General features: G+C 35.3%; 1 protein-coding gene across 3 annotated transcripts; it reads right to left on the bottom strand.

Moving 5' to 3' along the window:
- Window positions 1–2,573: 2,573 nt before the first annotated feature.
- LOC104229413 (pentatricopeptide repeat-containing protein At3g04130, mitochondrial) lies at window positions 2,574–10,554 on the bottom strand. Of its 3 annotated transcripts, XM_009782056.2 has the most exons (3): window positions 10,273–10,554; window positions 5,372–5,408; window positions 2,574–5,119 (listed from the first exon to the last, which is right to left on the bottom strand). In XM_009782056.2, the coding sequence occupies exon 3, from the start codon at window positions 4,788–4,790 to the stop codon at window positions 3,222–3,224; it is 1,569 nt and encodes a 522-aa protein (XP_009780358.1). In that variant the 5' UTR covers window positions 4,791–5,119; window positions 5,372–5,408; window positions 10,273–10,554; the 3' UTR covers window positions 2,574–3,221. The 3 variants fall into 3 exon arrangements, with proteins under 3 accessions (XP_009780358.1, XP_070021007.1, XP_009780357.1); XM_070164906.1 differs by having other exon boundaries at window positions 2,574–5,408; XM_009782055.2 differs by lacking the exon at window positions 5,372–5,408.
- Between the last annotated feature and the right edge of the window lie 241 nt (window positions 10,555–10,795).

The following is a 10,795-nucleotide window of genomic DNA, read 5'->3' as shown; positions in this document are numbered from 1 at the left end:
AAACTCAAATTGGATTCTGTTAGCCTACAGATATATAATAGAGAACAACATTATAAATCCATGATAAAACCAAAGAGCATTAGCTTCTCTGTATTATGAGCACTTATTAACCAAAGAACTTAACAAAATGCACCAGAGAAACACATTGACAAATTGATCAAACATATTTTCATCTTAAGAATAATAGCTGAAGTTATTAACTGCTACTCCCAAGGTGAAGAAAGATTTTCGACGCAAGACCAATAAAAAAAATAAGCTCTGCATTTTGTCTTTTGTTGAGAAGAAGAAAACGAAGGAGAGGAAGAAGAAGGAGAAAGGGGGCTGAAGTTATTTAAGAAGTGGGTACAAGTTAAAAGTTTTAAAAAAAATGGGTATAGATTAAATGGGGGCGACCAAATAGGGAGCCCCGTACAATTTTTACGACTTCAAAACATGCATTATTTTAAATTGATAGGTAAAGGTAGGAATGAGAAAAAACCAGATATCTGAAAATGTTGGGAAAACTACTATTAGATCCCAACGACAAGCAGATATAACCTCTACAATGCGACACAAGTATTCCCTTGAATGAAGATATATAGGTAGTGGAAATATATGATACCAGATAGAAAAGGACAGACAACATTTTGCTCAATATCCTAAAGAATGCAATATGTGATTTTCCGGAAAATGTGATTCATGAAAAATGAGTGGTTTTCTCACTTATTTTCCCTTGTTTGGTTGGTGAGTGGAAAATATTTTCCGGAAAATATTTTTTATTATTTGGTTAGAGAGTAGAAAATATTTTTTTTAGGAAAATATTTTTTATGCAACTCTCCTCACCCCTCCCCCTCCCCCTCCCCCTCCCTCCAAGTCTCTAAAAATTGACACAACTCAAAGGAACTAATGTGCTACTTTACTTTTTTATGCAAAAACCGCGGACTTTCGAACACGTAAACTTCCAAACACATAAACCTCCGAATTCATAACTTCGGAACTTGTAAAATTTCGAACATGTAGACCGAAAGATGAAAAAACTAAAACTGAAATTATATAAAAAAATATTTTTTTCCGCGGGAAAGGGGGGGTATGGATTTTTGCAGAAAAATGAAAAAACAAAAATTTGAAATTACATAAAAAAAATTGTGAGGTGGGGGGGTTGGGGGTGGGTGGTGCAGAAAAACGAAAAAACAGAAATTTGAAATTACAAAAAAAAAAGTAAAAAAAAATAATTGTGCGGGGTGGGGGTGATTGGTGAAGAAAAATGAAAAAACAGAAATTTGAAATTGCAAAAAAAAAAAAATTAAGTTAAAAAAAAAATTGCGGGGGAGGGAATGGAGGGGTAGTAGGGTGAGTGGTAACGGAAAAACTGAAATTTGAAGAAAATTACAAAAAACAAATGTGCGGGGGTAGGGGGAGATAGAGGGGTAATAGGATGAGTGGTAACAAAAAAACTGAAATTTGAAAAAAAAAGCCTTTTTGGAGAGAGGGGGTGAGGTGGGTTGGTGAGGGTGGGAAGGTTGAGAAGGAGTATGAGGGAATAGGGTGGGGAAGATTGAGAAGGAGTTTTGGAAAATGTTTTCCTTTCTCTTAATAAGGAAAACATTTTCCTCCAATTGGAAGAAAATGAGTTGATAAGGAAAATATTTTCCAAAATATTTAAGCCAACCAAACATGGGAAAATTGAAAAACATTTTCCGAAATGTGATTATACATTTTTACATCTATCAAGCTCCTAATATGGTTTTGGTATATTTGGAGGTTGACATAGGATATGACCAAATAATCTATAGCGATTCTATCTCATTTTATCTTTTGTGTTATCTATACCTTCTGTCGAATATCATACATCCACTTTAGTATTCGCATTTTTGCAACACTCATCTTAGTTGTATATTAGTCTTTAAAGACTTTCATTTAAGAACGATTCTCCAAAATGTGCATCAACCTAGTTCAACTTAATATCATACAAATGGTTATACAGTCAAACCTCTCTATAACAGCTTCGTATGTTCCAAAATTTCTTTGATGCTATAGTAAAATGTTGTTATATAGGGCATATATTATAACATAATATAATATTCGGTTCCAAGAATTACTCAGCTTTTATAGTGAATGACTATTGTACAAGGATGATGTTTGACTGTACCAGTTAATCTAAACAAGGAATGGACATTATTATTATTATTATTATTATTCTTTATATATGCCACTTGATCTACTGTCAAGCAGAAGCCCCACATATTTATGGGTTGTATGCACAGTCACAAGGGATTGTACTAGTTTGGTATGGTCCCAAAGCTTGTTTTGGATCACGGGAAGCAGGAGGAGCAGGTTTACTGAACATCCTCTCATCACGTGGCACTGCATTCCAACACACACATGAATCATAAACTGCAGATCTACAAGTAGTGACAATAACTATATACCAAGGTTGTGCTGGCTCTTAATCTTTAATCAGAGATCCTAAATTCAAGCCCTTGGAATAGGTCGCCTTTGGTAGGGAATGCCTTAACTTTTTGACGCAAATATAAATTAGTTGGATCCCAATGTGGATACTAAACACAAGGTGAGAAACCAAAAAAAACTAAGCATGGAGATGACAACAAATTGGAAATTTCAATATAAAGTATGGAGCAACACCATACTTTAAACAGTAAGTCACCTACTACAAAATATAGGGCTGAAAAGGCATTTAGAAGTCACTTGACAAAATATTGGACCATCAATAAGAAAGTAACTCTTAAAACTAGCTTAAACCACAGCATTGTACATCATTTACACCAATGTCCTATCATCTGTAAAAAGGTTAATCTGCTAAGCATCAATTTGGAATTCCAAAAGTCTTAAATTAAGGGGAAAAAACTTGGATCATGAGCAACACACTAGAACCTGGAATGGAGCTTTGTAATCTTTTAAAGCATCAGTGTGGACTACTAAGAGTTGCTCCAGGACTAGCCTTGTGAACCGAAAGATAATCATCTCCGTGCATTCAGCAGCCAAGCATGATACAACTCTGGCTTAATTAAGCAGCCAGATGTAAGAAATAGTAAGATAATGTGATCAAGGTACAAGCTTCATACCAAACCAGAGATAACAGCTGCAGCGCTATTCCCAGATTTCAGTGTTATGCCAAACAAGAAATTTACATTTCAAATTCAACAATCTATTAAAAGCAGGCACTTATGAAGGGAAACTTGTTACTTGATAAACGAAACATCAAATTAGTTTCCAGGAACTATTCAGGAGGTCTTCATTTTCTTCATGAACAATTCAATCCTATCGGCAGCATCATGCATATTCTTCTGTTTGATTTCCTGCAGTAGCACACTGCATGTCTTGTATCGAGGAGTAATCTCTTGGCGGATCATATCCTCAAAAACAAGATAGGCCCATTCACATTTATTTGCTCTGCACAAACCATGGATAAGAAGTGTATAACTTGATAGATCAAGACTTAGATAATGCTTATTAACCATGTCATTCACCAACTTATTCAGGAAATCATCTGTCTTCCCAACTTTAAAGCACAACTTGAGCAGCGGAAAGTATGACTGAACATCAGGTTTACAATATGGTGAACTTTCCAGGTCCCTTAAAAATTCTAGCGCACTTTCCGCTTGCGAGTGATGGCAAAACATGGCAATGATAGTATTATACGTCGATGTATTAGGTTGAACACCATTTCTGGGCATTTCAACCTTCAAGACACGAGTAGCTTCTTGTAATCGGTGCGCCCTGCCTAATGTATGAATCAGAGCATTGTAGAAAAGTGTATCAGGTTTACAACCAACTGATTTCATCCTCTCAGCAATCTTAAGGGCTTCCTCAAATGCCCCTGATTTTGTCAAGAAACACATGATGGTGGTGAAAGTGACAACATTTGGTACACATCCCAGTCCTTGCATATCATCAAGCAGCTCGTAGACCCTCTGGAAGTTAAATTGCTGGCAGTAGGACATGATGATTGTTGAGTAGCTGATGACGCAAGGAGAACAACCATTGCCTTTCATCTCCTGAATTGTCCAGTACGCTTCTTCTACCCGATTAACTTTGCACCAACCATGAATAAAAACGTTAAACGTGTTTGCATTTGGTGGTATATGCGACTTGAGCTCGGAAAAAATTTCACGTGCCTGTTGGACTTTATTTTCTTTGCACAAAGTGTCTAGTAACAGATTCATTGATTCTGTATTCTTCTCCAAACCGAATTTTCCCAACTCGTCAAATGTCCTCACTGCTTCTTTCCACTCTCCTGCACCTGCAAACCTTCTCATAACTTTTGCTATTGTGTTGAGAGAAACAAGATGGTTTGCATGCATTTCGTCTATCAATGAGTGCATCTTTTCCATTTTCTTCATCTTTCCCAGTATATCTACCAACTTATCGTACAATTCTGGTGAGGGATTGTAGCCAGGACGTGATTGTGCCCATCTAAAAGCACCAAGTGCAGACTTCCAGTCATCTTTGAAGCGATAAAGCATCCTATCAACAAAGTTATCAGTGATATGTATGGAATCACAATCCGGATCAGAAAGCAATGACTGGAGAACCTCAGCCTCACTGCTTCCAGGACTTATTCTAACAAGTACAACATTAACATCAGAATCTCTTCCCAAGATCATGCATTTCTGTTGCTCACCTGGAATTCTATTGCCAGCAAACTGGGGACTTACGGAACAAAACACACTAGACAAGGTGGAAAAGTAGCTAAAGCAACTTTTACATGGTACATTAGAAATGTTACAAACCCCAAATGGGAGAGAAACAGATATGTATCTAAAGGGCAGTTTTCTAGCATAGAACTTCATGAGACTAGTATCTCACAAAAGACACGACAACAACAACAAAAACAACAACAACTACTACTCCTACTAATATCACTCAAGGGCAGACTCAGAGTGTAACATACGGGTTCGACCGACTCCAGTAGCTTGGCTCAGATCCTGTATATTGTTAAGAAATCAACTAAATATGCACGAATACTAAATTCAGAACTCAGTTACTAGCACTTAAGGTCGCTGTCCTACAATCCCAAACCCATAAATTTCAAATCCAAGATCCACCTATGCTATGATTTAATCCCAAACTAGTTGGTGTCGGCCAATAACAAACACTGCAAAGTAAGTATTTCTTGTTCCTGCATACATATTGAAGAAAATCAGCAACTTAACAGTACAATGCAAAAGTGATAAACTTAAGACAGCAAATAACATTAGAAGAAAAACGAAAAGATGACTTTCTCATATTTTTTGTATTATAGACTAATAAGAAGCACATTTTAACATCAAACCCAAATACAATATCCGAAGTTAAGACCTAAACGAAGGTTCTTTCCAACAGGGGTTTCAGTAAAATTTCAGCACCTCCATTAGAAAAGACTGCAGTGTACCTATGATACTATACCACCAGTTCCTGTGATACGATACCTACGACATGAATAATAAGAAGGTGTCACTATAAAGAAGAAACCCAGATAGGATAATGACGGAAAACAAAAGGCACCGAGACAAGGGCGGCTCTAAGGTAAGGCAAGTGAAGCTCTTGCATTAGGCCCCCAAATATTTAAGGCCCCAAAAATATAAAGTACTACTACATCATTATTTAATACTAGTTGGAATTGGCCCGTGCTGAGCCCGGGCCCGGACCTATTAAGTAAATAATTTATATTGTTTTATCACAGAAGTGGATAACTTTTTATAGAAAGCAAGTTCCGCTACAATTAATTTGTGGGTTGAGACATAATTTTAGGTACCCATTCTAATGAGTTGTGATTTGAGATAATAGTTCCTAGTGGCAACATTGTAAGTCTACCCTGCTAAGCAGGGGCTCGAGTTTAAAATGTAAACCCCTTTAATTTTCATGAATGCAAATTATATTGGTAGCTTAAACTTGGTTCCTGAGATTCAAATGTTATCTTTCTTGTTAGTATGTCACTTCTGCCTTCGGGTCTCCCCAGGATGTGAGCCTTGTACATATACCTATAGGCTTTCAAACATCATTGACTATCGCTGTAAATACTAGTATACTACACATACCATAGTTTGACAATTGATGCTTTATCCAAAAGCTAAGAGTTCATATTTAACAAAAAAAATTAACATGTGCTCCATCCATGAATGTATCCGTCGATCAACAGAGTTAGTAATGCATAGGCACAAGGTTCATTAATATTTGATCTCTCAATGGCACTTGTATCTCAAACTTATACAGCTATTTACTTTGGAAAATATTAACAACTGCACGCAAATTATTGGAATAACTAAGTAACGGTCCTAAAATGTAAATTGTTAAGAAACAATGGTGGTCTTTCTGCTTTGGCCTTTAGCCTGTAAGAACTAAATTAGACACCAGATATGCCACAATAAATATGACATAAACAACTGAAGCGAGAATATATAAGCTTTACATATTAACTGGTTCAGCTTCCCACTGTGTGTGAGTTAGGTGTTATAGCTTACAAAATTGCCGTGTATCATTGTATCTCTAAGGTTGATCTTAAGAAAGTAGTGAACTTGTATTATCTTCTACTTTTATTATTCTCAGAGTGATGTTTTTACTATACAAAGTAAAGAATGTAATACCAAAGCATCACTTACGAAGAACCGCCTAGCAAAATCCAAGCACCACACTAAACGTATAGCCGGGAACCCCCTCGTTACCTTACGTGCGACTCTAATCGCATACGACTCACACAAAGACTCCTAAATCCATCATGAGCCCTTTCTTCCATCTCTCTTCTCCAATCCTCCATCACACTTGCGTTCCTCGGGTGCTATGAAATAGAGGTCTATGTATCGGCTTACCTTCGTCCCGAACCAAGGAGGCATTCTGGCGAACGTATGGGTGTAGGAAGTTCGACGACTACATAAGCTAAAAGACTATTACTACAAGAAAGAAAGTAGCACTTTAGGATATTTTTCCTTGTGATGCAAGAATACTGCGGCGACGTAAGTAAAATTGCTCGATTGTGAGGGGAAAACACACACATGAGCAAATCAGTCAAAATTACCAGAATGCATGAAGAAATTCCAACAAAAACTACCCAAATGAACATAAAAACTAACAAATGCCCACCATATAAAGTCCAATTAGGAACAATATGAATGCATTTGACAAAGAATAAAGGAATACTCACAAGAATTAAAAAAATACAGCACAACCCATAGACAACTTAAACCAAATGGAAAAAAAACATGTGAAAGCCGCAAAGAGGAGCAAAGGAGAGGAATCAGCTTTGATAAGTGAGAGAGTGCTGATTTTGGATTCTACAATCTGCGTTGATTCCAGATGTAGATAAGAGACTATCATATAACCTTAAATAGTTGTTGGATTCTAATATATTAATGCATATTCAGGGACGGAAGCACGTTGTGTCAAGCAGTGTATATATGTGCATAGAATATGCAAAAGCAAAATACTTATACAAATATTATAAATGACACCGGCACAAAGACCTCTGTATCTTGCTGGTTAAGCGCCTCACTATTCTGAGGTTAGTCTAGAGTTCCTCGGTCATGAATTTGTGCTTTATAAATATTTTTTTTGGTCAAAGTAAAATTTTTTATTTCAACCAAATGTAGTATTATGTGCAAACTAGCTTTATTTGACATTTTGACTCTAGAGACTAGCTTTCAAAAATAGCCTCTGAACAACAACAGAAGATAACAATATGGTGAGCACCTCAACCTTTTATCCGTCTACAAACATACAGGTTGTGAGAATGAGGCTTGAACTGCCAAATCCTTATAACAAAGCAGTAAACTTACCATTCTTTTCCATAACAAACTTTTTTTTTCATTTTTCATAAAACCAGTCGATCTCTTTCTAATAACAAGATTTCAACTTTACTCTCAAACTTATACAGGTCTTGCAATAAACAAAAACCTTGCCCACTGAAACCAAATTAACCTTATTCTTTTATTATTTATTCAATTTTATTTACTTTTACCAAATAATAACCAGATAGAGAAATAGCAAGATCTACTGCGACAACTATATAGAAAAGCTAATTTCCATAAGCCTAATACAATGAGGAATTGATGAGAAATCATTGCATGCATCAAAAAATTCGAAAAAAACACAGAGAGCACATTTAGGATTTCATAACAAAAAGAACAAACACAAGACCCGTGTATTCTGAGCATTAATGGTAACTCATGTTCTCTCCTAAATGAGCTAAAACAACAGAAATCAGCAGAATCACTTTTTTGGTGATTGGATCTATGAAGATATATGGATAAATAAGCTGTAGAGCAACTGAAAACATATAATACTAATGATTCTACAAATGAGATTCAAGTGTGTAAGAGAAACAAAGGACCAACCTAAACTTTTTAAATGGTCCAAGAAGATCAAGTTTATACAATGTCCCATCTCATCAAGATACATAATGTTGGAATATGAAGACCTAATACCTACGTAGAATATATAATATAATAATTATCTTCAAGATTTACTAAAAATGCCTTTTTGTAATGAGCAAAGGACAGTATCATTATAAGCATGAGCATGATCCCAAATAATTTGAAATGCATTAATAAAAAGCTCTTATTTAATGTCACATTAGATGAAAAAGTAATGTCAAGAACCAGACTATCACTCCAAAAAACAAAAACTATGAAGTCTAACTCAGGTAAAAAAATATTCATTAGATAGAAATAGTAGTAGTTTTCCGCATTGTTTCGTTATAACATCTTAGGGAGCAGTTGAATTATGACTCAAATGTATATCAGACAACATTGACTCAGGGTGATTCTAAAATAAAAAGAAGTGAACTCATAGCATGAATCAGACTATCCCACCGATATATGGTCAATAAGACCCTTGGCCGAAAAAATACAGTTAAATATTTTATTAAAAATTATTACATTGCTGAGCTACTTGTATCCTGTTTCTAACATCATATGGTAATAGTTGCACTTGTACTCAATGATAAAGATACTGGAATGAGTTCTTGATGCTTAGTTGCATTGGCTCGCTATTGAACAAGCATGTAGCACAATTAATAGATTAAAATCATCCAGAAGCTTCTTACTTGTTATAATGCCAAGTTGAATGACAATGTACATCCTACAATCTAATAGGCATCTGAAAATAGTGCGAAACAGGGCGAATGAAAAATGGATCACTTTGTGAATACAACAGACCGACTAATAAAAATTAACTATAAAATTTATATAGTATAGTAGGTGGAGTATTGATAGTTTATTTCATTTGATATCTGAGGTTTTTCTTTGGGCAGCTAGAGGGCAGGTCTTTATTTTTTTGATAAATCTACCGAGCAGGTCTCTGTTTATACGCTTGATCTAAAAACCTCCATTTCATCAATGTTAAACTCTCCAAATATTTCCTCCTGTAAAACTGTCCCTACTACAATAAACTTTACCTCTTCTTGAAAAATCCATATCTTCCAACCTTTCCTCTACTCTTCCCTCTTCTTCACTAAACCTCTAAATTAACCACCTCAGCGCCTGCTTTCTAAAACTTTGATCACTCTTATTTTCCTTAATTTTACCCACATTTTTCTCCATGTTAGTCAAACGGTCAAGAAATATGTCCTTTTCTGAAATTGTCTCGAAAGAACCATAATTAATGGAAATTAACACTGAACCAAAGCTATCACTACTCACATTTTTTCATATCATCTAACACTTTCTATGTTCTATTGTGTAGCATTCCCCATTGGTCATGTTTAGATATTTTATCATCATATCTATTCAAGTTCTACACTTTAACGGAACTTACGACACAGGCATTCCAGATCCCAAACTTTATGATCCCTTTGTTAGACCAAACAATGTTCCAAAATAAAACACAGAGTATAACATTTTTCATTAGTTAAAAAACAACGAGAAAGAAAATAAAAGTTCAAACAAAATAGATAGCATAAAACATACAAAGTTAAGCAAATTAATTTGTACGCGCCACATACAGGGAGATGACATCGAACGCAAAAAACGGAATTACAGCCAGAGGTAAGAAATAAGCACTAATTAAAGAAAACCAAATGATTACAATTTGTTTCAAATGAAAGATTGAATAAACTGTAAAAATAATATGCTTCGAAGTTTCGAATTAACTCCAAAATGAAGGGAGCAAATGCAATTAACTTTTGGCAGAATGTGAACCTACTTAACCTAAAAATCATACACTGAAATCTTAATATGAATCATGTCAGCTGAACACATGCCAAATTCAACTCAAAAGATGGATTTTACAAAAAAGAGCCAATCTCAAAATTAAGAATATAAGACAAAAAAACCCCACAAAGTGAAAGAGATAATTGTTTACCCGAGTTAATGTGTTGCCGTGTGCATAATAAGAAGATTAACAGTGCAAATTTGCTCATACTAAAGTTTGTATATCCCTCCTGGGATCTTGAAATAGGTTGGTTGGCCTATTCCTTCACTCGACTCTCTTAATCCTAATCCTATGTAGCAGAGACAATGGGTAACGCTTGAGAAAAGAGCAATCAAGGAAAACTGGGCATCTGATTTTCGGACCAGCATAGAAATTGGAGAACCTAGACGACAAAGAGGAATTGCAAAAGGGGAACACCACTTTTTCTTTACCTAAAAGCACTCTAAAATGGCCCAATTTACGTTCAGCAACGAAATAATATAAACTAAACCGAGGGGTAAAATCGAACTTCTCTTTTTCAAAAGTGTGTTTGGCTAATTAGTTTGAAAAGTAACCTATTAGCATTTAACAAGTTTTAAAAAACTGTTTTTAAGCGTATTTTTCTCAAAAGTACTTCTCAAAAAAGCGATTTTTGGAGAGAGCTATTTTTTTCTTCTTCTTCAAAACTGCTTCT

Source organism: Nicotiana sylvestris, chromosome 12, assembly GCF_000393655.2.
Source record: "Nicotiana sylvestris chromosome 12, ASM39365v2, whole genome shotgun sequence".
Lineage (NCBI taxonomy): Eukaryota > Viridiplantae > Streptophyta > Magnoliopsida > Solanales > Solanaceae > Nicotiana > Nicotiana sylvestris.
This window is presented reverse-complemented; position numbering and strand designations above follow the sequence as displayed.

Bases quoted from the DNA above. Each gene is read 5' to 3' on its own strand.
- LOC104229413 (XM_070164906.1), bottom strand. From the start codon at position 4,790: ATGAAGTTCTATGCTAGAAAACTGCCCTTTAGATACATATCTGTTTCT.